The sequence below is a fragment of the Entelurus aequoreus genome, linkage group LG03, assembly GCF_033978785.1.
Source record: "Entelurus aequoreus isolate RoL-2023_Sb linkage group LG03, RoL_Eaeq_v1.1, whole genome shotgun sequence".
Lineage (NCBI taxonomy): Eukaryota > Metazoa > Chordata > Actinopteri > Syngnathiformes > Syngnathidae > Entelurus > Entelurus aequoreus.
The window spans coordinates 81,905,732-81,930,316 of NC_084733.1; the positions used below are offsets into that span (position 1 = coordinate 81,905,732).

The 24,585-nt window shown below is 34.3% G+C and overlaps 2 protein-coding genes across 7 annotated transcripts in view; both read right to left on the minus strand.

Moving 5' to 3' along the window:
* lsp1a (lymphocyte specific protein 1 a) overlaps positions 1-15,089 on the minus strand; it is a 50,232-nt gene extending 35,143 nt beyond the window's left edge. The window contains exons 1-6 of one of the 6 annotated variants that reach the window (XM_062042928.1): positions 14,511-14,569; positions 14,302-14,437; positions 10,534-10,648; positions 10,264-10,350; positions 5,219-5,343; positions 1,784-1,951 (exon numbers count right to left, since the gene is read on the minus strand). The gene's annotated coding sequence lies outside the window, so the exon portion shown is untranslated. Of the gene's footprint in view, positions 1-1,783; positions 1,952-5,218; positions 5,344-10,263; positions 10,351-10,533; positions 10,649-13,285; positions 13,379-14,301; positions 14,450-14,510; positions 14,570-15,042 lie in introns of those variants that run through there. The other 5 variants (XM_062042927.1, XM_062042929.1, XM_062042930.1 and 2 more) reach the window with 5 other exon arrangements.
* A 2,288-nt stretch (positions 15,090-17,377) lies between these two features.
* LOC133645815 (troponin I, fast skeletal muscle-like) lies at positions 17,378-24,124 on the minus strand. Its single transcript, XM_062040703.1, has 7 exons — positions 23,749-24,124; positions 21,419-21,449; positions 21,307-21,343; positions 18,077-18,205; positions 17,906-17,995; positions 17,666-17,839; positions 17,378-17,610 (listed from the first exon to the last, which is right to left on the minus strand). The coding sequence occupies exons 2-7, from the start codon at positions 21,424-21,426 to the stop codon at positions 17,533-17,535; spliced, it is 516 nt and encodes a 171-aa protein (XP_061896687.1). The 5' UTR covers positions 21,427-21,449; positions 23,749-24,124; the 3' UTR covers positions 17,378-17,532.
* Between the last annotated feature and the right edge of the window lie 461 nt (positions 24,125-24,585).

Here is a 24,585-nt window from a genome sequence, read left to right on the forward strand (position 1 = left end):
CCTTGTTGACCCCGTGACCCACCAAGTGTTCCGACCACTCAGAACCTCTCATCACCTGCACGCCCCTCCCCCGCCTGACACTAAAATCTACCTTCTGGTATTTGCTTTTTACTGCACTTTGCTTGTTGGAATGATGATCTACATCACAGGTCCCAAAACCACGTCCCGCGGGCCAGATCTGGCCTGCCAGCATCTACGTAGATAGATAGATACGTAGATAGATAGATATTTAAATAGAGCGGACCCCGAGTCAAAAAGTATAAAAAGTATATATATATATATATATATATATATATATATATATATATATATATATATATATATACACACTATATTGCCAAAAGTATTTAGCCACCTGCCTTGATTCACATATGAACTTAAGTGGCATCCCATTCCTAACCCATAGGGTTCAATAAGATGTCGGTCCACCTTTTGCAGCTATTACAGCTTCAACTCTTCTGGGAAGGCTGTCCACAAGGTTGCGGAGCGTGTCTATAGGAATTTTCCACCATTCTTCCAAAAGGCGCATTGGTGAGGTCACACTTGTTTGGTGGAGAAGGCCTGGCTTTCAGTCTCTGTTCTAATTCATCCCAAAGGTGTTCTATCGGGTTCAGGTCAGGACTCTGTGCAGGCCAGTCAAGTTCATCCACACCAGACTCTGTCATCCATGTCTTTATGGACCTTGCTTTGTGCACTGGTGCACAGTCGTGTTGGAAGACGAAGGGGCCCGCTCCAAACTGTTCCCACGAGGTTGGTAGCATGGAATTGTCCAAAAATGTTTTGGTATCCTGGAGCATTCAAAGTTCCTTTCACTGGAACTAAGGGGCCAAGCCCAACTCCTGAAAAACAACCCCACACCATAATTCCTCCTCCACCAAATTTCACACTCGCAACCTCCAAACCCAGACTCGTCCATCAGATTGCCAGATGGAAAAGCGTGATTCATCAGTCCAGAGAAGGCGTCTCCACTGCTCTAGAGTCCAGTGGCAAAGTGCTTTACACCACTGCATCCCACGCTTTGCATTGGACTTGATGGTGTATGGCTTAGATGCAGCTGCTCGGCCATGGAAACCCATTCCATGAAGCTCTCTGCGTACTGTACGTGGGCTAATTGGAAGGTCACATGAAGTTTGGAGCTCTGTAGCAACTGACTGTGCAGAAAGTCTTTGCACTATGCACTTCAGCATCCGCTGACCCCTCTCTGTCAGTTCACGTGGCCTACCACTTCCTGGCTGAGTTGCTGTTGTTCCCAGAATCTTCCATTTTCTTATAATAAAGCCGACAGTTGACTTTGGAATATTTAGGAGCGAGGAAATTTCACGACTGGATTTGTTGAACAGGTGGCATCCTATGACAGTTCCACGCTGGAAATCACTGAGAGTGGCCCATTCTTTCACAAATGTTAGTAGAAACAGTCTCCTTGACTAAGTGCTTGATTTTATACACCTGTGGCCGGGCCAAGTGATTAGGACACCTGATTCTCATCATTTTGATGGGTGGCCAAATGCTTTTGGCAATATAGTGTATATATATATATATATATATATATATATATATATATATATATATATATATATATATATATATATATATATATATATATATATATATATATATATATATATATATATATATATATATATATATATTATACACATTTTAAAACAACAAGTAAATGTTTTAAAAGGACTGGGAAGATATTGTTCATGAAATATAAAAAAATTAAATAAAGAGCTGGGAACATCTGCTTGAGTGTCAACAAAGAGACCACACACACACACACCTTGTGCTGATCCTCCACGGCGTGTTCCCCAGGACAACGGGAGCAGCAGGTCATGTGACTCGTGTGGAATGTGACCTGCGGTGAGTTTCATACGAGGAACCATGAATCGTATGATCGTCACGCTGCTGGGACACTACACTCCACTTCTTCATGCACGCCCCAGCGGCCCTACCAAGGTGGAAAGAGGCCATCAGAAAGGTTTATGGACCGTCTTTAGCAACACATGATTAGGTTCTACTATTTGGAATAGAAAATAATACTCAAATGTTTGACTGTCATATCTACAGTCTATCAAACAATTTAATTTGCCAGCACCAGGTGCCAGGCAGTTGTGGTTCAATAGTCGTGGTTGCGTCCTGTGTATGCCGCAGTGTTTACTTGTTATTCCTCAGATCTTGTGCTGACTTAGCCTGCCGTACCTAATAAAGAGACCATCTCAACTGCGTCTCGCTTGCTGCCTTCTCTGCATCCCGGGATCACACCAACGATGCCAACCCGCAACACCCTTCTCACATGTCCATGAACTTAAAAGTTCCCATTTGTGAATGGTAAATACGTGTTTAATAAGTATTGGAAGTGTGTTAGCTATAAAGCTGACATTAAGGTAGTTAAAAAGTACTTTAGTAAAACCTACTGCAGGGGTTCTATACACTTTTTTACATAAAGGGCCTAACTTTTCAAATACAGTGAGACCCAAAACCCATTCAAATATTAACACTGAATTAGTAATCTTACTCTTCATTTTGATCGTCTTCAATAATTATATATTTATATTTTTTTAAAGATATATGTACACAAATACACACACATATATATACATATATACATATATATATATATATATATATATATATATATATATATATATATATATATATATATATATATATATATATATATATATATATATATATAAAATTTTTTCTTAAAAAATTGTTTAAAAAAAAAAGTATTTTATATATGCACCTACATACAAATATATATGCACATATGTATTTATATATATTGTATGTATATACAAATATACATATATAATATCAAAACACATATATAATATAAATACACATATAATATACACGGTTACACACACACATATATATATTTACACATACACACGCATATATATGTATATATATATATATATATATATATATTAGGGCTGCAACAACTAATCGATTAAAATCGATTATAAAAATAGTTGGCGATTAATTTAGTCATCGATTGGTTGGATCTTTGCTTTTTTTTTTTTTTAATAAACCTTTATTTATAAATTAATTTACAAACAGCTGAGAAACAATAATCAGAATAAGTATGGTGCCAGTATGCTGTTTTTTTTCAATAAAATACTGGAAAGGATAGAAATGTAGTTTGTCTCCTTTATCCGATTTTTAATCGATTAATCGAAGTAATAATCGACAGATTAATCGATTATCAAATTAGTTGTTAGTTGCAGCCCTAATATATACTGTATATATATATATATATATATATATATATATATATATATATATATATATATATATATATATATATATATATATATATATATATATATATATATATATATAAGTGTATGTGTGTGTGTGTGTTTGTGTAAATCTTGTCAAATAGGAAAAAATGTGTTAATCGCAAAGATTATTATCAAGACTTAGGTCAGGCTGATTAAAAAATAAATACTAATCGATTATACTGCAAAAGAAGGGACTTATGAAAACTGATGAAGAATACATTTACATATGAAATAACATAATTCTAACTAAATATTAGATAATTTATAGGTTTGTTAAATAAACGTTCAATAAAATGAAAGGTAATAGAATTAACAATAAAGTTTCACCACTTTAGTCATAGTTTTTGCTCTTAAAGGAGAACTGCACTTTTTGGGGAATTTTGCCAATCATTGTCAATCCTTGTGTAAGACAAGAACACGTATGTTTTTCTTTTTTTATGCATTCTAACTTATAAAATACAGCAAGTAAGAGGTGGCTAACAAATAAATAAATAAAAGCCCTGTAAAAAAAACATCCAACAACCACCAACAATACTCCATTTATATGCCGTAACCTGAATATTAACCAAGTATCAGTGATATTGTTATTATAAGCGCTAACGCTGAGGAACTACTTTTACAGAGTTAACTAGTTTATGCAGCTATATTGAGCTGCTGCATCGCCTCTGAGTTGGGGAAAGTTAATTCCAGATGATAAATCATGCCTCTCACCTGGATAGTAGAAGGTTGTGGACGTAAACCCACAAGTTGGTCGACTTTGACATCCAACTTAGACCCGGAAATGGCGAGAAAGACACGTTTGCGGCACCTTTTTTTTCTAACTGAGTGAGGATTATGAATAATTCTTTATCTAAACGGAAATATATGAACATCCCATTGGTCTTTATCCCAGTGAGAGCAGACATTGTACAGTAAGTGATTGTTTTATTATGTTTGTTGTCTCTCATGAAGTCTGCCATGATTAGTGGTGTTGTTGAAGGGAAAGCGAACTTTGTGATGTGTCTGTGAAATTAATACGGCGCTGTATGCTTAAAATGAGCAAAATAGGTAAATATTACATGTTATTGTGAATGTTGGTACACTACATATATACTTACAGCATGTATATGAAGCAATCATAAAGGTTTTTTGGATATTTTTTAGAGCGTCTCCTATTAGCTCCATTGTCCTATGTCGGCTCAGTGGCCTAGTGGTTAGAGGTGTCCGCCCTGAGATCGGTAGGTCGTGAGTTCAAACCCCGGCCGAGTCACACCAAAGACTATAAAAAATGGGACCCATTACCTCCCTGTTTGGCACTCAGCATCAAGGGTTGGAATTGGGGGTTAAATCACCAAAAATGATTCCCGGACGCGGCCACTGCTGCTGCTCACTGCTCCCCTCACCTCCCAGGGGGTGATCAAGGGTGATGGGTCAAACGCAGAGAATCATTTCGCCACACCTAGTGTGTGTGTGACAATCAATCATAACTTTGTTAGCTGACTTTTGCTAGCTTTTATTTACGATTTAGAATGCATAAAAAAAGAAAAACGTGTGTTTTTCTTTTACATTAGGATTGTGAATGGTAGACAAAATGTAAACAATAAAAAAGTGCAGTTCCCCTTTAAGAAACTTTTCTAAAACTTTATCTCCAGACTTCTTCTGTTTGTTTGATATTGTCATTACTGCCACATGTGGTGGAAAAGTGTACTACAACCCACAGCTAAGAAACAGATTGCACATTTTAGGGACTTGTGGGGCTTCTAAATACACAAAAACAGTTACCAAAAGGTAAAAAAAGTTGGTTTCGTATAATAAGACCCCCTTTAAGATGTGTAGCGAAGCCTCTTCTCCCCCCCCCCCAAGTGGTGGGTGTGTACTTGTGATAGAAGAACCTGTAAAGTTATCCAGTGTTTCCATGCTTTTATTTTGAAAGGAAAAAGAGGTACCTTGTGAGGCTGGAGAAGTCCAGCCCAGAAGGTCCTGGACAAGGTTCTTCTGGACACGTGTTGGAACACGACCTGCTCCAAGCTCACATTCCTGCCGAGTGAGGTCACACTGGGTGCCACGGAACCTGGCAAAGATGTGGGAGAGGATCAAATAACAGCCTGGGCCAGGGAACGCTTCCGGAAACAAAGAACAGCTCGGGAAGTCCTGCAGACGAGGACTTGAGAGCTTTCTTCACCACAACACCACCGTGTCAAAACAAGAAGCATATAGGAGAACTTTGTTGTGGATCAGGTCCAGGATGAGACCAAGGTGGGTCAGCGTGAATCAGACTCATCATCAGTGAAGACACTTTTGTGCTTTTTAACCTAAAAAATCATAGATTTTGTTACTTGGTGCCATCTTACAAGTGCTAACATTAGCATGCTAGTGTTTTATGCCAGCATTTGAGCAAATTTTGTGCTTTTTAACCTAATAAAAGTGGATTTTGTTACTTGGCGCCATCTTACAAGTGCTAACATTAGCATGCTAACGTTTTATGCCAGCGTTTGAGCGAATTTTGTACTTTTTAACCTAATAAAACTGTATTTCGTTACTTGGCGCCATCTTGGAAGTGCTAACATTAGCATGCTAACGTTTTATGCCAGCGTTTGAGCGAATTTTGTACTTTTTAACCTAATAAAAGTGGATTTCGTTACTTGGCGCCATCTTACAAGTGCTAACAGCATGCTAACGTTTTATGCCAGCATTTGAACGGATTTTGTATTTGTTAACCTAATAAAAGTGGATTTCGTTACTTGGTGCCATCTTACAAGTGCTAACATTAGCATGCTAACGTTTTATGCTTTATTTAGTGTGATAGTATAGAACATTTAATGTGTGATATTATAGGACAGTTAGTGTGATATTATAGAACATTTAGATGGTAATATTATAGAACATTTAATGTGTGATATTATAGAACATTTACATTGTGATATTATAGAACATTTAATGTGTAATATTATATAACATTTAATGTGTGATATTATAGAACATTTAGATTGTGATATTATAGAACATTTAGTGTGATATTATAGAACATTTGATGTGTAATATTATAGAACATTTAGTGTGATATTATAGAACATTTAATGTGTGATATTATAGAACAGTTAGTGTGATATTATATAACATTTAGATTGTGATATTATGGAACATTTAATGTGTGATATTATATAATATTGTAGTGTTGTGTTGAAGCAGATGAGAAGAAGAAGAAGAGGAACCAAGAAGTCCTCACATAAACTAGAAAACCTCTTCTGGCCCAAAAAACAAAACAAAAACAGGCATATTTTCCACATGAGGCTCACTGGTTCGCACATGAATCTTCCTCCAGGGGGCGATCTTACACTATTCTTTTAGGTGAAGCTTTTGAATTGTCATCTTAACACCACCACCAAGTCTTTCTAGAAGCGTCCATATATATGTTATGTTAAATATACTACTATCATGTAAATATATTCATGTTTTTAAATATACTACTTATGTCATATAAACATATTTCATGTTTTTAAATATAACACTGTCATATAAATATATTTAATTTTTTAAATATACTACTATGTCATATGAATACATTTCATGTTTTTAAATATATACTTATGTCATATAAACATATTTCATGTTTTTAAATATACTAAAGTCATATAAACATATCTCATGTTTTTAAATATACTACTTAAGCCATATAAACATATTTCATGTTTGTATTATGCCTATATAGACTGATGTCAGAAGTAAACGTTTAAAGGAATCTTGATGACATTCAAAATATTATTTGTCTTCTTTGTTATCACTAATTACTTATTACTCAGTTACTTCTTACTAATTATGTATTACTCACTTACAACTCTTTACTTTTTACTCAACACTTAATATTCATTACCTGTTACTCATTACTTGCTACTAGTTACTAATTACAAATTACTTATGTATTACTCATTACTTGTTACTAATTACAAATTACTTATTATTCAATACTTAAATATTAAAGTTAAAGTTAAAGTACCAATGATAGTCACACACACACTAGGTGTGGTGAAATTAACCTCTGCATTTGACCCATCCCCTTGTTCACCGTCTGGGAGGTGAGGGGAGCAGTGGGCAGCAGCGGTGGCCACGCCAGGGAATCATTTTTGGTGATTTATCCCCCAATTCCAACCCTTGATGCCGAGTGCCAAGCAGGGAGGTAATGGGTCCCGTTTTTATAGTCTTTGGTATGACTCGGCCGGGGTTTGAACTCACAACCTACCCATCTCAGGGCGGACACTCAACCACAATTACTCATTACTTGTTGCTATTTACTAGTTACTCATTATTTGTTATTCATTACTTATTGATACTAACTTGTTATTCACATACCTATTTACTTGTTACTTACTACTTGTTACTTGTTAGTAATTACTCATTACTCGTCACTCATTATTATTCATTACTTAAATATTACTCATTACTTGTTGCTTATTACTTTTTATTCATTACTTATTGCTAATTACTTATTATTCACATACATATTTACTTGTTACTTACTACTCGTTACTTGTTAGTAATTACTCATCACTCATTACTTATTATTCATTACTTACATATTACTCTTTACTTGTTGCTATTTACTAGTTACTCATTACTTATTGTTAAGTAATTATTATTCACATACCTATTTACTTGTTACTTACTACTCGTTAGTAATTATTCATTACTCATCACTCATCACTAATTACTTATTATTTATTACTCGTTACTAATTACTATTACTCAATATTAAGTGTTACTTATCACCAATTACTCTTTACTCATTATTCATTTCTCGTTACTTATTATTCATTACTTATTGCTAATTACTTATTATCCACATACAGTACCTATTTACTTGTTACTTACTAATCGTTACTTGTTAGTAATTACTCATTACTCGTCACTCATTACTTATTATTCATTACTTACATATTACTCATTACTTGTTGCTATTTAGTAGTTACTCATTACTTATTACTTGTTGTTCATTGCTTATTGCTAAATAATTATTATTCACATACCTATTTACTTGTTACTTACTACTAGTGACTTGTTAGTAATTACTCGTCACTCATTACTTATAATTCATTACTTGTTACTTATTACTTATTACTATTACTCATTATTAAGTGTTACTTATCACTAATTACTTTTTACTCATTATTCATTTCCTGTTACTTATTATTCATTACTTATTGCTAATTACTTGTTACCAGTTACTAATTACTCATTACATGTTACTAATTACTTATTTCTCATTACTTACAATTTATTACTTATTAATCAATTAGGGGCGGCATAGCTCGGTTGGTAGAGTGGCCGTGCCAGCAACTTGAGGGTTCCAGGTCCGATCCCTGCTTCCGCCATCCGAGTCACTGCCGTTGTGTCCTTGGGCAAGACACTTTACCCACCTGCTCCCAGTGCCACCCACACTGCTTTAAATGTAACTTAGATATTGGGTTTCACTATGTAAAGCGCTTTGAGTCACTACAGAAAATCGCTATATAAATATAATTCACACACTAATTCACAATTACTTATTAGGGCTGTGAATCTTTGGGCACCACGGGGTTTTGATTTGATTTTTTTAGGTAACGATTCCATTCAGAATCGATTCTTGATTCAAAATCCATACTTTTTAATAACATTGGGTGCTGGTGTGTATGATGAACTACATTCCTCCATAGAAAATGTCTACATTATTCAAAAGAAAACTGGTTTTGTTGAATAAAATTCTTCCCAAACATCAAAAGTCAAATACAAATACCGTATTTCCTTGAATAGCCGCAGGGGCGCTAATTAATTTAAAACCTCCTGTCACTCCGGCGTTTACCGGAAGCCTGCGGGATGGCCGTGCATGCGCTAATTATTTTAAAACCTCTTCTTACTCCGGCGTTTACCAAAAGGAATGCGGTAAATTTAGGCGTGCGCTTTGAGTGTGATGTAAGCATACAATCATGAAAAGCACATTTAATAAAAAAAACGTTATTATGGTCTTACCTGTACTTATAAATGGAGTCCATTTGCAGCTCCTTCTGACAAAAAGCATCGATAACTTGTTTATAGAAGTCTTCCTTATTTTCTTTCTTCAGTTTTAAAAGTCTCTCTGTCTCGATGGAGATATTCCTTTAATTATTACCTCCTGCTTCGATTGAAAGTCCAGTTTAGAAAACTGTTTTATTTTAGATACCGGTATGTAATCCTCCATGTTAAAAGTTCAGGCGAGAGGGAAAAAAAGACGATCTGTCGCAAGAAGGATCACTAGCGCCCTCTACCACCAGGAGGCGGGAGTCATTTAATGACTCATACCGTATTTGACACACGCAGCTACGGTATATTAATAAAACATAGCCGCTTACTGTTCTTTTTAGCATACTGTACCGGTATTCAATAGCTTGGACCTTAAATCCTACTGAATAACTCTTTATCTTTTTTCCTTTGTGCGATTGCAAACTACTGAAATTAGCTTCCTCCATTTTGAAAATGAGGACAGGTAAATCGTCACTCGTGACGTAATGAATTTGACCCGGCGGAAGTTCTAGACATATGCTAAATATTTTGCGAAACGAGTTTGACCCGGCGAAAATTATAGACATGCGATAATAAAATTAATATTTTGCAAAACGAATTTGATCCGGCGTTAATAATGAACCGGCGATAAGGCCAAGCATGCGTTAATTATTTTGAGAAACGAGTTTGACCCGGCAGTAATTCTAGACGTGCGAATATTATATTCCCTGCGCCAATTCAAGGAAATACGGTAAGGCAACAGGAGAAGTATCCAACACTTCTCTTTTCTCAAGCAAATGTGTACAGTGGATATAGATCATCTACATTAACAATATGATTTGTCTGAGTGGCTGGACAGGACAGATTGAAAAGGGAAAAAATTATTTTAGATTTTTTTTTTTTAGCGATTATGAATCATTACAAATTAGAATTGCGATTCATTCGATCATTGATTATTTTTGACATCCGTGTTACTAAGTACTTGTTTGTGTGCTCGTGGCTCCTCCAAGAGGGAATCTCCCTCCCCTTCTGGAACGTTCCAAAGTGTTGACACCATGAAGTCGGTGCCCTGTGGGCCAGAAGCAAACAATGTGTTGTAGTGTTTGCAGATAATGTTCTTTCACGTCAAGTATTGAACGACTCAAAGTGCTGACGGCCCAAACATGAAACCTGCTCCATTCCCCCGTCGTGAAGAAGTTAAAGTTAGCTTGCTGAGGAAACCTTAGAGGCTGCCATCTAAAGCGGCTCACACCTTGTAAGGAGAAACTCCTGGAGTGGCAAACGGCTTTCAATTTAGGTCTCTGGTTCTGTTGGGTTCACGGTGGAGATGCTCTCGGTCCTGTTCCATCAGGAGATGAATCGGTGCACTGCAAAAAGTCAAGTGTTCAAAAACAAGAAAAAATTAGGGGTATTTTATTTGAACTACCCGTATTTTTCGGAGTATAAATCGCTCCGGAGTATAAGGCGCACCGGCCGAAAATGCATAATAAAGAAGGAAAAAAACATATATAAGTCACACTGGAGTATAAGTCGCATTTTTGGGGGAAATTTATTTGATAAAACCCAACACCAAGAATAGACATTTGAAAGGCAATTTCAAATAAATAAAGAATAGGGAACAACAGGCTGAATAAGTGTACGTTATATGAGGCATAAATAACCAACTGAGAACGTGCCTGGTGTGTTAACGTAACATATTATGGTAAGAGTCATTCAAATAACTATAACATATAGAACATGCTATACGTTTACCAAACAATCTGTCACTCCTAATCGCTAAATCCCATCAAATCTTATACGTCTAGTCTCTTACGTGAATGAGCTAAATAATATTATTTTATATTTTACGGTAATGTGTTGATAATTTCACACGTAAGTCGCTCCTGAGTATAAGTCGCACCGCCGGCCGAACTATGAAAAAAACTGCGACTTATAGTCCGAAAATACGGTAAGCAAAATTATCTGCCAATAGAACAAGAAAATTCTGCTTGTCAAGACTTTCCAAAACAAGTAAAACTAGTCCTAAGTGTCCCAATACTTGTGTCCAGTGGTAGTCCTGAGTGAGGCCTACATATAGGTTTTTGTTTAATGTCTCTACGATATTCGCACTGGGAGTTAGAGGAAGTTGTGTCTGTGTTTTTTTCCTAGGTGTTGCGGCACAGTGGTTCACAGTGGTAAAATCACAGCAGCGGAGCAGCATCAGCGCAGCAGGTCTTTGAAGGCTCGTAAAATCAAAACCGTAGCACGAATCAAAACGCTTTCGTCAACTTTTAATCAGAAGGGTTCAATCTCTCTCCTGTAGTAGTTTGAAGCCGAAACAACAAACGCGCTCAGAGGAGATAATGTTTGATGTTTGGTGACAGGATTAAACAAAAAATTTGTTTTGAAGGAGGGATAGCAAACTTCCTGTTGATTTTTGCTGAAGGATGTCAATCTATGAAATGTAGGTCTAAGTGAGACCTACATAGAGGTTTTTGTTTCATGTCTCTAAGACGTTCCTACCGGAAGTTACAAGCAGTTTTGTCTGTTTTTTTCTCTGAGGAGCAGTTTTATCTGTGTTTTATTCAAAAATTGCGCTAGAGCGCAATTTAGAGTTTTGGGGTTCGGTTTTTTTATTAGATCGCAATTTCCACCAGTCCTGATGTGTGTGAAAAGTTTGGTGAGTTTTGAAGTATTTTAAGGGGGTCAAATTACAGCTCAAAGAGGCAAAAATGAGTGTTTTTAGTACAATTTTGTCTTGAAGGGGAAATTGCCAACTTCCTGTTGGTTTTTGCCCGAGAATGTTAAATTATGAAATGTAGGCCTAAGTCAGACCTACATAGAGGTTTTTGTTTCATGTCTCTACGACCTTCCTAGTGGGAGTTACCGGCAGTTTGTTTTTGTTCTTTCCTAGGGGGCGCTAGAGCGCAATTTTGATTTTTGGGGTTTGGTTTTTTTATTAGATGGCAATTTTTGCAGGTCCTGATGTGTGTGTCAAATTTGGTGAGTTTTGAAGTATTTTAAGGGGGTCAAATTACAGCTCAAAGAGGCAAAAATTAGTGTTTTTAGTACAATTTTGTCTTGAAGGGGAAATTGCCAACTTCCTGTTGGTTTTTGCCCGAGAATGTTAAATTATGAAATGTAGGCCTAAGTCAGACCTACATAGAGGTTTTTGTTTCATGTCTCTACGACCTTCCTAGTGGGAGTTACAGGCAGTTTGTTTTTGTTCTTTCCTAGGGGGCGCTAGAGCGCAATTTTGATTTTTGGTTGTTTTTTTTTTATTACATGGCAATTTTCGCAGGTCCTGATGTGTGTGTCAAATTTGGTGAGTTTTGAAGCATGTTAAGTGGGTCAAATTAGAGTTTTTTTGTGGCGGTGGAATAATAATAATAATATAATAATAAAGAATAATAAAACCTTACAATTTCAATAGTGTCCTTTTCCCTGTACAAAGGACTCCCTGTGGGAGTCCTTTGTACAGGTACATGCGGACCCTAATTAGCTAACCTCAATGAACCCCAAAATACCTTAAATAAGTATATTCTCACTAATAACAAGTGCACTTTTCTTGGTAGAAAAAAAAGAAACCTTTTTGCTCAATATGTTGAAAAATATTCTTAAATGAAGTAAATGCTAGTGCCATTATCTTGACATAATGATATGCGCTCGGCATCATGATTTTTTTTTTTTTCATGCTTGAAGTAAGAAATGAATACTTTAAAAAAGTAGTTTTATACTTGTGAGTGTTAATGACACAGCTTTGCATCAGTTGATATTCTAGTTTCAAGCATGTTTTACTCAATATTGTCAGTACGAGGACTATGGGGTGGTTGTTTTCCCGAGATGCAAGTGAACTTGGAAAGGTAATGACATCTTTATTTTAACACTAATAAAAGAAATAAACAAAAGGCGCGCACAAGGGCGGAAGTACAAAACTTGGCTATAAAAACAAAAACTAGCACAATGGCAGAACTATGGACAAAAAACAAAAGACACTAACTGTGGCATTAATAAACAAAACTTACTTGCCATGACGTGAACAGGGCAGCATGGACTATGAAACAAGCAGCGTGAACTAAGCATGAAACCGTAAACATGACATGAAGCAGAGTGATGTCGCCAGAAAGACAGCCTGGCAACTGGAAGCTTAAATAATAGTGACATGATTAGTGACAGGTGCGCGAGTGCAAAACGTGAGACAGGTGCGTGACATGAGGACAGGTGAAAACTAATGGGTTGTCATGGAAACAAAACAAACAAGAGTGCACAAAGGGTCCAAAAACCAAACCGAACATAACCAAAACAAAACATGATCACACAGACATGACAAATATAGGTCATCAAATCTCAGCAACAAGCTGTAATATCTTACTGAGATCATTTACGACCAAAACCCTTAAAACAAGTAAAACACTAACATAAAATCTGCTTAGTGAGAAGAATTATCTTATCAGACAGAAAATAAGCAAATATCACCCTTATTTGAGATATTTAATCTTACTTAGATTTCAGTTTTTGCAGTTTGTTTGTGCATAAGACTGTAGTTCACACTCCTGCCCGTGGGGGCGCCAATGAAGATTTTGTATTTTTAATCTCATTTTTTGAGCCAATGTGACTTTTAAACTCTTGTGTCTTTTAGTCAAATCACTTCAGATTGATTTATTATGAATGCATATTACTTTAATTTATCAATATACACCCTATTGCCAAAGGTATTTGGCCACCCATCCAAATGATGAGAACCAGGTGTCCTAATCACTTGGCCCGGTGTATAAAATCAAGACCTTAGGCAAGGAGACTGTTTCTACAAACATTTGTGAAAGAATGGGCCGCTCTCAGTGATTTCCAGCGTGGAACTGTCATGGGATTAAGGTTGCCAGGAGAACGCTACATTTCGGACTGCATTGTGAAATTTGGTGGAGGAGGAATCATGGTGTGGGGTTGTTTTTCAGGAGTTGGGCTTGGCCCCTTAGTTCCAGTGAAAGGAACTTTGAATGCTACAGGATGCCAAAAACATTTTGGACAATTCCATGCTACCAACCTCGTGGGAACAGTTTGGAGCGGGCCCCTTCCTCTTCCAACATGACTGTGCACCAGTGCACAAAGCAAGGTCCATATAGACATGGATGACAGAGTCTGGTGTGGATGAACTTGACTGGCCTGCACAGAGTCCTGACCTGAACCCGATAGAACACCTTTGGGATGAATTAGAACGGAGAGTTCTCGACCAGTATCAGTGTGTGACCTCACCAATGGAAGAATGGTGGAAAATTCCTATAAACACACTCCGCAACCTTGTGGACAGCCTTCCCCAGAAGAGTTGAAGCTGTAATAGCTGCAAAAGGTCATATTGAACCCTATGGGTTAGGAATGGGATGCCACTTCAACTTCATATGTGAGTCAAGGCAGGTGGCCAAATACTTTTGGCAATATAGTGTACCAATTTTACAATGGTTTTTTTCCCCAACACTTTTAACTACTACACTTCACTTCTACTGAAAAGCATGAAATAAATCTGATCCACTTTATTAGTAGTATCATTTATCAATATATGAATCAGCGAATTATTTTTTTAATGATATATCTAGTCAACAATGTATGCTAGTGTATGCTAATGCTAACGCCTGCAGTGCTATACTGCTTTACATAACTTGCCGTATTGGACAACTTTAAACATTAAATAACGTGACGGTATTCTTTATGGAAGTCAATATTGACGGTCAAGTGGCGAGTAGATAAGAGCAAACAACATTTTGGACAACTCCTAAGAAGACTTACTTACCACATTAAAACGCGGATGAAGGTGTCAGAGGCCCAAACAGGAAGTGAGTAGAGGAACTAGCCAATGAGCCACAGCTGTGAAAAAAGGAAAGAGCTCATTGGAGGAGAGCTGATAAAGGGGCGGGGTATAGGCCGGACTCTGGTTGGGTTTAATCAGGGTTGACACTCATTTTTATTGAAGGCAATGTTGTTGTGTCATGTGGACGATTTGTTTGATTTAATTTAATGTAATATTAGTTTATGTGGACTAATTTGTTTAATTTTCTTTTAGTTTAATTTATCTTAATTGATTTGTTTTATTTGATTTATATTTAATTTATTGAATGTTTATTTATGTGGACTAATTTGTTTGTCTTTCTTTTATTTCAATTAAAGTGGAGTAATTGTTTTATTTGATTTCAATGTTATCAATGTGAACTAATTACTTTTATTTGATTCTATTTAATGTATTTGATGTAGATAATGTAGTAATGTAGATTATTTGTTTTATTTTATCTGAATTTCATTTTTGTGGACTACTTTGTTTTGATTTAGATTCATTTATTTGGACTAATTTGTTTTATTTAATTTTAATTAAATCTATATTGAAAATGTGTTTTATTTATTGCATTTAAATTAAATACATCTAAGAGGACTAATTGTTTTATTTTCAATTGAATGTATGTAAACACATTTTTTATTTGATTTTAATTAATTTGATTTCAATTTAATTCATGATGACTATTTATTTTCTCTTATTTTATTTAATGTGGACTATTTTGTTGTTTTTTGTTTTGATTTAATTTAATTTAATTTTTTTTTCTTCTATATTTTAATTTAAGTGGACTAATTTTTTGAAATTTAATTCATGTTAACTAAATGTTTTTAATCTAAATTTAATCTACAATATACAAACTAATTTATTTTGTTTATTATTTAATTTATGTGGGCTAATTTGTCTTAGTTTATATTAATCTAATTGATGTGGGTTAATACATTTTATTTTATTTAAATATAATCTATTTGAAATAACTTGCCTATTTTGATTTCAAATATTCAAAAGTAAGTATAATATTTCATCGCAATTATGGCTAAATAAATATGAATATTTTGTGAATATGTATGCATATAGACAGGCATAATTATTATTATTATTATATTCAATAACATATTGATGAAAAACATAAGTCAAAGTGACAAAAAAATGTTTTTTACTTTTGATAACCAAACAAAAAATGTTTAGAATATTTTGGTGCGTCATCAGATAAGATTCAAGTTTAGAAACTATTACATTTCTCCTGTAAAATTTGAAAAAAAACAAATATAGGCTGAAAGATGAGTAAGTGTTTCATTATTTCACATACAATGATTATGTTTAACAATATTGGGTTATATTGTACATTTAAAATATTATCTATGTTTGTATTTCAATTTTAGTAAAGAAACAAAATCTATGAACTTTGTTGAGGCTAAAGTGTCCAGCAGGATTTAAATAAAAGTCAACACATTTTTTTCTGTGTGAACTTTAAATTTAGTGGAATTGTTTGCTGTTTCTTTGTTTTAAACAAACAAAAAGTTCACATAAATTACATTAAACAAATGACTCCACATAAATTAGGTTAAAATGAAATAAATTAGTTCACTTAAATTACAATAAAATAAAACAAACTAGTCCACAAAAATGTAATAAAAAAATGTACTCCCCATAAATTAGATTAAAATAAATTACTTCACTTAAATTAATTAATTTAAGTAGTCCACATAAGTTAAATTAAAAATATTACTCCCCATAAATTGGATTAAAATAATATAAACGAATGCACTTAAATTAAATTAAAATAAAACAAATGTGTCTACATAAAGTAAATACAATAAAATACATAAAATCAGTCCACATTAATTTAATTAAAACAATATTAGTACACAAAAATTACATTCTTGTTTGTTTTAAACAAACACAAAAGCAAACCATTCAATTAAATATTAAAGTTTCATATGGAAGTATCCTACACTTCTCTTTTGTAAAGTAAATCTGAACAGCCGATATGGGCATCTACATCAACTATATGATTTGCCTGAGAAGCTGGGCAGGACATAAAAAAAATAAAATAAAATAAAATAAAAATAAATAAAAATAAAAATAAATAAATTTTTAAAAAAATTTAAAAAAAAAAGTTTCATATGGAAAAAACACACAAATAAAACCACAACAATAATGTTTCAAAAGAACTATTATTATGAAGATATAAAATAATGATCATTTTTACAGGAAGAAAATAGTCAACACAAAGTCAATCAAAAGGTACATTTATTGTGTTGTGAGAATGGGAAAGTGGTAAAGACTTTTGTGAGTTGTGACATGTTGTGGTGCCATGTGGTTATGCCATGTTGTTGTGTGATGTGGTTATGCCATGTTGTGGTGCCGTGTTGTGGTGCCGTGTGACGTGGTTGTGTTGACTGTAACAAAACACAAAAACAAAGCCAAAATGGAGCAAAGGTCAAAGAAGCGACTTTAGGAAGTCTCAAACATCTTCTTCCTGTCTGCCTTGTCCTCGATGTTCTTGCGCCAGTCGCCCACCGCCTCTGTGGGCTGAAGGACACAAACAGGTCGGCGACGGCCGCGATGGCGACGTAAGACCACTCACCTCCTCTTTGACCTCCTTCTTGACCTGCTTGAGGTTGGACCTGAGGTCCATGGTGACCTTGTGCTTGGAGCCCAGCAGCGCCTGCAGCATGGAGTCGGCCGACATGCGCACCTTCTTCAGGGCGGGCTTCTTGACGCCTCGCAGGTCCACCACCTTGATGTTGAGATCCTCGATCTGAGGAAGACATGAGACAAGCTCAAACTCCTCTTCTTCTTCTCCTCCTCCTCCTCCTTGTTGCACCTCCTTCTTGGCTTTCTGCACTTTGGCCTCAGCATCGTAGCGCTCCTCATCCAGCTTGTCCAGGATGGCGTAAAGCTTTCTGGCCATCTCCTACACACACAAACACACACACACACACACACTCAGGCGATGTTCTGGAGATCTTCATCCCGCCAGCTGCAATGGTCTCACCGTGAGGGCGGCCTGGTCCCCGCTCATGTCTGGGGCGGGACAATGTTCGGCCATGTAGGCCTCCTTCTGCTCCACGTTGTCCTTCTTCTCCTGCTCCAACCAGCTGAGGGCGATCTGCAGGATCACGCTCTGTGGGCGGGAACATGCTCACACCTTCTTCTACTAAAACCCCGAAAGCAGTGAAGTTGGCACGTTGTGTAAATGGTAAATAAAAACAGAATACAATGATTTGCAAATCCTTTTCAACTTATATTCAATTGAATAGTCTGCAAAGACAAAATACTTAACGTTCAAACTAAGAAACTTTGGTATTTTTTTTGCAAATATTAGCTCATTTGGAATGTGATGCCTGCAACATGTTTCAAAAAAGCTGGCAGAAGTGGCAAAAAAGACTGAGAAAGTTGAGGAATGCTCGTCAAACGCTTATTTGGAACATCCCACAGGTGAACAGGCTAATGGGGAACAGGTGGGTGCCATGATTGGGTATAAAAGCAGCTTCCATGAAATGCTCAGTCATTCACAAACAAGGATGGGGCGAGGGTCACCACTTTGTCAACAAATGCGTGAGCAAATTGTTTAAGAACAACATTTCTCAACGAGCTATTGCAAGGAATTTAGGGATTTCACCATTTATGGTCCGTAATATCATCAAAAGGTTCAGAGAATCTGGAGAAATCACTGCACGTGATTTGTTTAATTTAATTGTAATTTAATTTAGGTGGACTAATTTGTTTTATTTTAATTTACTTCATGTAGACTAATTGGTTTAATTTAAATTTAATTTATGTGGAGTGATCCATCTATCTCCATCCATCTTCAACCGCTTATCCGGAATCGGGTCGCGGGGACAGCAGCTCCAGCAAAGACCCCCAGACTTCCCTCTCCAGAGCAACATTTGCGACTTCCTCCTGGGGAATTCCGAAGCGTTCCCAGGCCAGAGAGGAGATGTAATCCCCCCATCTGGTCCTTGGCCTGCCGCGGGGCCTCCTCCCAGTGGGACGTGGAGTGATTTGTTTGATTGAATTGTACTCTAATTTATACAGAGTCATTTATCAATTTAATTTCAATTAAACTTATGTGGACTAATTTATTTAATTTAATTTTAATTTAATTCAATTGTAATTTACTTTAGGTGAACTAATTTGTTTTATTTTAATTCAATTAATGTGGATTAATTGGTTTAATTTAGATTTAATTTATGTGGAGTAATTTGTTTAATTACATTTTAATTTGATTCAAGTGGACTCATTTGTTGTGTTTTATTTTATTTTAAGTTAACTAATTTGTTATGGCTTTTTAAATGTAATTTAATTCAAGGGAAGTAATTTGTTGTTATTGTTTTATGTAATCTATGTGGATTAATATGTTTTTTTATTTATTTATGTGGAATATGTTTTTAAAATGTTATTACTGATGTACAAAAGTAGAGTATTGTCCATGGAAATGGGAAGAAGTGATGAATTGTATGAAATAATAATAATTATTATTATAATAATGTTGAATTGCATAAAATAATAATAATAATTATAATAATTTTGAACTGTATAAAATAATAATTATTATTATAATAATGTTGAATTGTATAAAATAATAATTATTATTATAATAATGTAGAATTGTATAAATTAATGATCATTATTATAATAATGTTGAATTGTATGAAATAATAATAATTATAATAATAATGTTGAATTGTATAACAATAATAATTATTATAATAATGTTGAATTGCATAAAATAATAATAATTATTATAATTATGTTGAATTGCATGAAATAATTATTATAATAATGTTTAAATGTATAAAACAATAGTCATTATTATAATAATGTTGAATTGTATAAAATAATAATTATTATAATATTGTTGAATTGTATAAAATAATAATAATTTTTACAACAATGTTAAATTGTATAACATAATTATTTTTGTTATAATAATGTTGAATTGCATAAAATAATAATTATTATTATAATAATGTTGAATTGTATAAAACAATAGTCATTATTATAATAATGTCCAATTGCATACAATTATAATAATTATTATAATAATGTTGAATTGTATAAAATAAAATAATTATTATAATTTTTAATTGTATAAAATAATAATAATTATTATAATAATGTTGAATTGTATAAAGTAATGATAATTATTATAATAATGATGAATTGTATAAAATAATAGTAATTATTATAATAATTTTGAATTGCATGAAATAGTAATAATTATTATAATAATGTTGAATTGTATAAAATACTAGTCATTATTATAGTAATGTTGAATTGTATAAAATAATTATTATTATAATAATGTTGAATTGTATAAAATAATAATTATTATTATAATAATGTTGAATTGTATAAAATAATAATAATTAATATAATAATGATGAATTGTATAAAATAATGATAGGACGAAGCGGCTGGGGAGAGGGAAGTCTGGGCTTCCCTGCTTAGGCTGCTGCCCCCGCGACCCGACCTCGGATAAGCGGAAGAAGATGGATGGATGGATGATGAATTGTATACAATAATAGTAATTATTATAATAATGTTGAATTGCATGAAATAATAATAATTATTATAATAATGTTGAATTATATAAAACACTAGTCATTATTATAGTAATGTTGAATTGGATAAAATAATAATTATTATAATAATGTTGAATTGGATAAAATAATAATAATTATTATTATAATGTTTAATTGTATAAAATAATAATGATTACAATAATGTTGAATTGTATAAAACAATAGTCATTATTATTATAATGTCTAATTGCATAAAATAATAATTGTTATTGTAATAATGTTGAATTGCATAAAATAATAATGATTATAATAATGTTACATTTTATAAAACAATAATAATTATTATAATAATGTTGAATTGTATAAAACAATAGTAATTATTATAATAATGTTGAAATTTACGAATGAATAATTATTATTATTATTATAATGATGTCGAATTGCATAAAATAACAATAATTATTAGAATAATGTTGAATTGCATAAAATAATAATAATTATAATCATGTTAATATGAATAAAATAATAATAATTATAATAATGTTAATATGTATAAAATAATAATTATTATTATAATAATGTTGAATTGCATGAAATAATAATTATTATTATAAAAATGTGAGTGGAAATGAAAAACACTAATGATTAATAAATGCTTGTGGATCAGACGTATTGATCGGTGTCATGTGATCAATACCTTGAGGTGATGCCTGCGGCTGGAGGTCATTTTTTTCCTGCCAAAAGAGAAAAAGTTTGTCAGCCCAAAGTTCCGAGCGTGTTGGTCGCCGCGGCGTGGAGGCGCTACTCACTCGGACATGTTGTCGGCGAGCGTCTCGGCAGCTGCACGGGGAAAAGAAGCAGACGTTGAGGCGACCTCTGACCCGCGCTGACATCAGCGTCGCTGATTGATGGCGAGGACGTTTGGGACGTAACGCGACACGCCGCTAAAGTGGGACGCCGGGGGTCAGGGGTCGCCTCTGAAATGTGCTGAGGCTCGCTTTTTTTTTTTAACAAACATTTCATTTTCTATAAGCAGCCTGGTGGTCGATCGCTGTCATTACAGCCAACCCATCACAGACAATTAACTACAGACAATTAACTACAGACAATTAACTACGACCAATCAGCACGCTCGTTTAGACTCCAATCAAAAATGAAAAACTGGACGTTTGTGGAGACCACAACCAAGCGAACCCTTGTCAGCGTGTCCAAACGTCTCTGCCAGGACCGTTGGTCAAGTGTTAGCAGGACATGAGAACATGAGGACATGACAACATGACATGATGACATGAAAACATGAGGAAAATGACCAAATCTAAATAAATGAGGACACAAGGACATTAAAAGATGAGAACATGAGGAAAGGAAAACAGGACAACACGACAATGTGAGGACATTAAAAGATGAGAACATGAGGATATGAGAACATGACAATGTGAGAACATTAAAACATAAGAAAAGGACGACGTTAGAATAAATGAGGACATAAAAACATTAGAAAAGGAGGGCATTAAAAGATGAGGACATGAGAACATGAGGATATGAGAACATTAACAACGAGGACATGAGATAATGAGGAAATTAAAACATTAAGGACGTGAGAACATGACAACATGAGAACATTAAAAACGAGGACATGAGAACATGAGGAAATGAAAACATTAAGGACAAGAGAACATGACAACATGAGAACATTAAACCATTGAAAACGAGGACATGAGATCATGAGGATATGAAAACACTAAGGACATGAGAACATTAAAAGATGAAGGCATTAAAACATTAGAAAATGAGGACATTAAAACAAAATGAGGACATGACAACATGAGGACATTAAAAAATGAGAACATTAATACATAAAAAATGAAGACTTGAGAACATAAGGACATCAAATCATTAGACAATTAGGGCACTGAAAGATGAGGACATGACAACATGAGAACATTAACAAATGAGAACATGAGACATTAAAAAATGAGAACATTAACAAATTAGGACATTAAAATATTACAAAATGAGAACATTAAAACATTAAAAATGAGGGGATGAGAACATTAGGATATGAACAAAATTAGGGAAATTAGAGAATGAGAACATTGAAAATGAGAACATTAAAAATGAGAACATTAAAAATGAGAACATTAAAACAAAAAATGAGGACTTGAGAACTTTAGGACATTATAACACTCGAAAATGACGACTTTATACTAAATGAGAACATTAAACGATGAGAACATGAGAACATGAGGACATGATGAAATAAAAACATGAAAACAAAAAATGAGGACATGAACAAATTTAGGGACATTAGAAGATTAGAAAATGAGAACATTAAAAAATTAGGACATTAAAAGATTAGAAAATGAAAACATTAAAACATAAAAAATGAGGAGATGAGAACATTAGGACATGAACACAATTAGGGACATTAGAAAATGAGAACATTGAAAATGAGAACATTAAAAATGAGAACATTAAAACAAAAAATGAGGACTTGAGAACTTTTGGACATTAAAACACTGGAAAATGACGACTTTATACTAAATGAGAACATTAAAAGATGAGAAGATGAGAACATGAGGACATGAGGAAATGAAAACATGAAAACAAAAAATGAGGACATGAACAAATTTAGGGACATTAGAAGATTAGAAAATGAGAACATTAAAAAATTAGGACATTAAAAGATTAGAAAATGAGGACATTAAAACATAAAAAAATGAGGAGATGAGAACATTAGGACATGAACACAATTAGGGACATTAGAAAATGAGAACATTGAAAATGACAACATTAAAACAAAAAATGAGGACTTGAGAACTTTTGGACATTAAAACACTGGAAAATGACGACTTTATACTAAATGAGAACATGAGAACATTAAAAGATGAGAAGATGAGACCATGAGGAAATGAAAACATGAAAACAAAAAATGAGGACATGAACAAAATTAGGGACATTAGAAGATTAGAAAATGAGAACATTAAAAAGATGAGAACATTAAAACATAAACAAAATGAGGAGATGAGAACATTAAGACATGAAAAAAATTTTAGGACATTAAAGGATTATAAAATGAGAGGCTGTTATGTTAGAACATAAACAAAGAGATGAGAAGATGTTGTGAGGTGTGTTTCACCTGTGTAGTGAAGGATGAGGATGATGAGGAAGAGAACGATGAGGATGAGGATGAGGACGAGACGTCAGCCGGCAGGACACGCTGCCAAAGCGGCGCACGAGACGTCACGTCGAGAATTTATGGAGTCCACACGTCCTCCTTATGGAAGTGGACTCTTGAGTCGACCAATGAGGTGTGAGACCCTGAAATACAACTTGGCCTCGCCCCCTTCCTATGTGGCCTCAGCAAGATCTTGTTGACTTCAAGTGAGGATGAAAGGAGGGAATGTGTTTTATTTTGAAGGAGATGAAAATGTGGACATGGATTGTTGACTTCAAGTGAGGATGAAAGGAGGGAATGTGTTTTATTTTGAAGGAGATGAAAATGTGGCCATGGATTGTTGACTTCAAGTGAGGATGAAAGAAGGGAATGTGTTTTATTTTGAAGGAGATGAAAACATGGACATGAATTGTTGGCTTCAAGTGAGGATGAAAGGAGGAAATGTGTTTTATTTTGAAGGAAATGAAAATATGGACATGAATTGTTGACTTCAAGTGAGGATGATAGGAGGAAATGTGTTTTATTTTGAAGGAGATGAAAATGTGGCCATGGATTGTTGACTTCAAGTGAAGATGAAAGGAGGGAATGCGTTTTATTTTGAAGGAGATGACAATGTGGACATGGATTGTTGACTTCGAGTGAGGATGAAAGGAGGGAATGTGTTTTATTTTGAAGGAGATGAAAACATGGACATGAATTGTTGGCTTCAAGTGAGGATGAAAGGAGGAAATGTGTTTTATTTTGAAGGAAATGAAAATATGGACATGAATTGTTGACTTCAAGTGAGGATGATAGGAG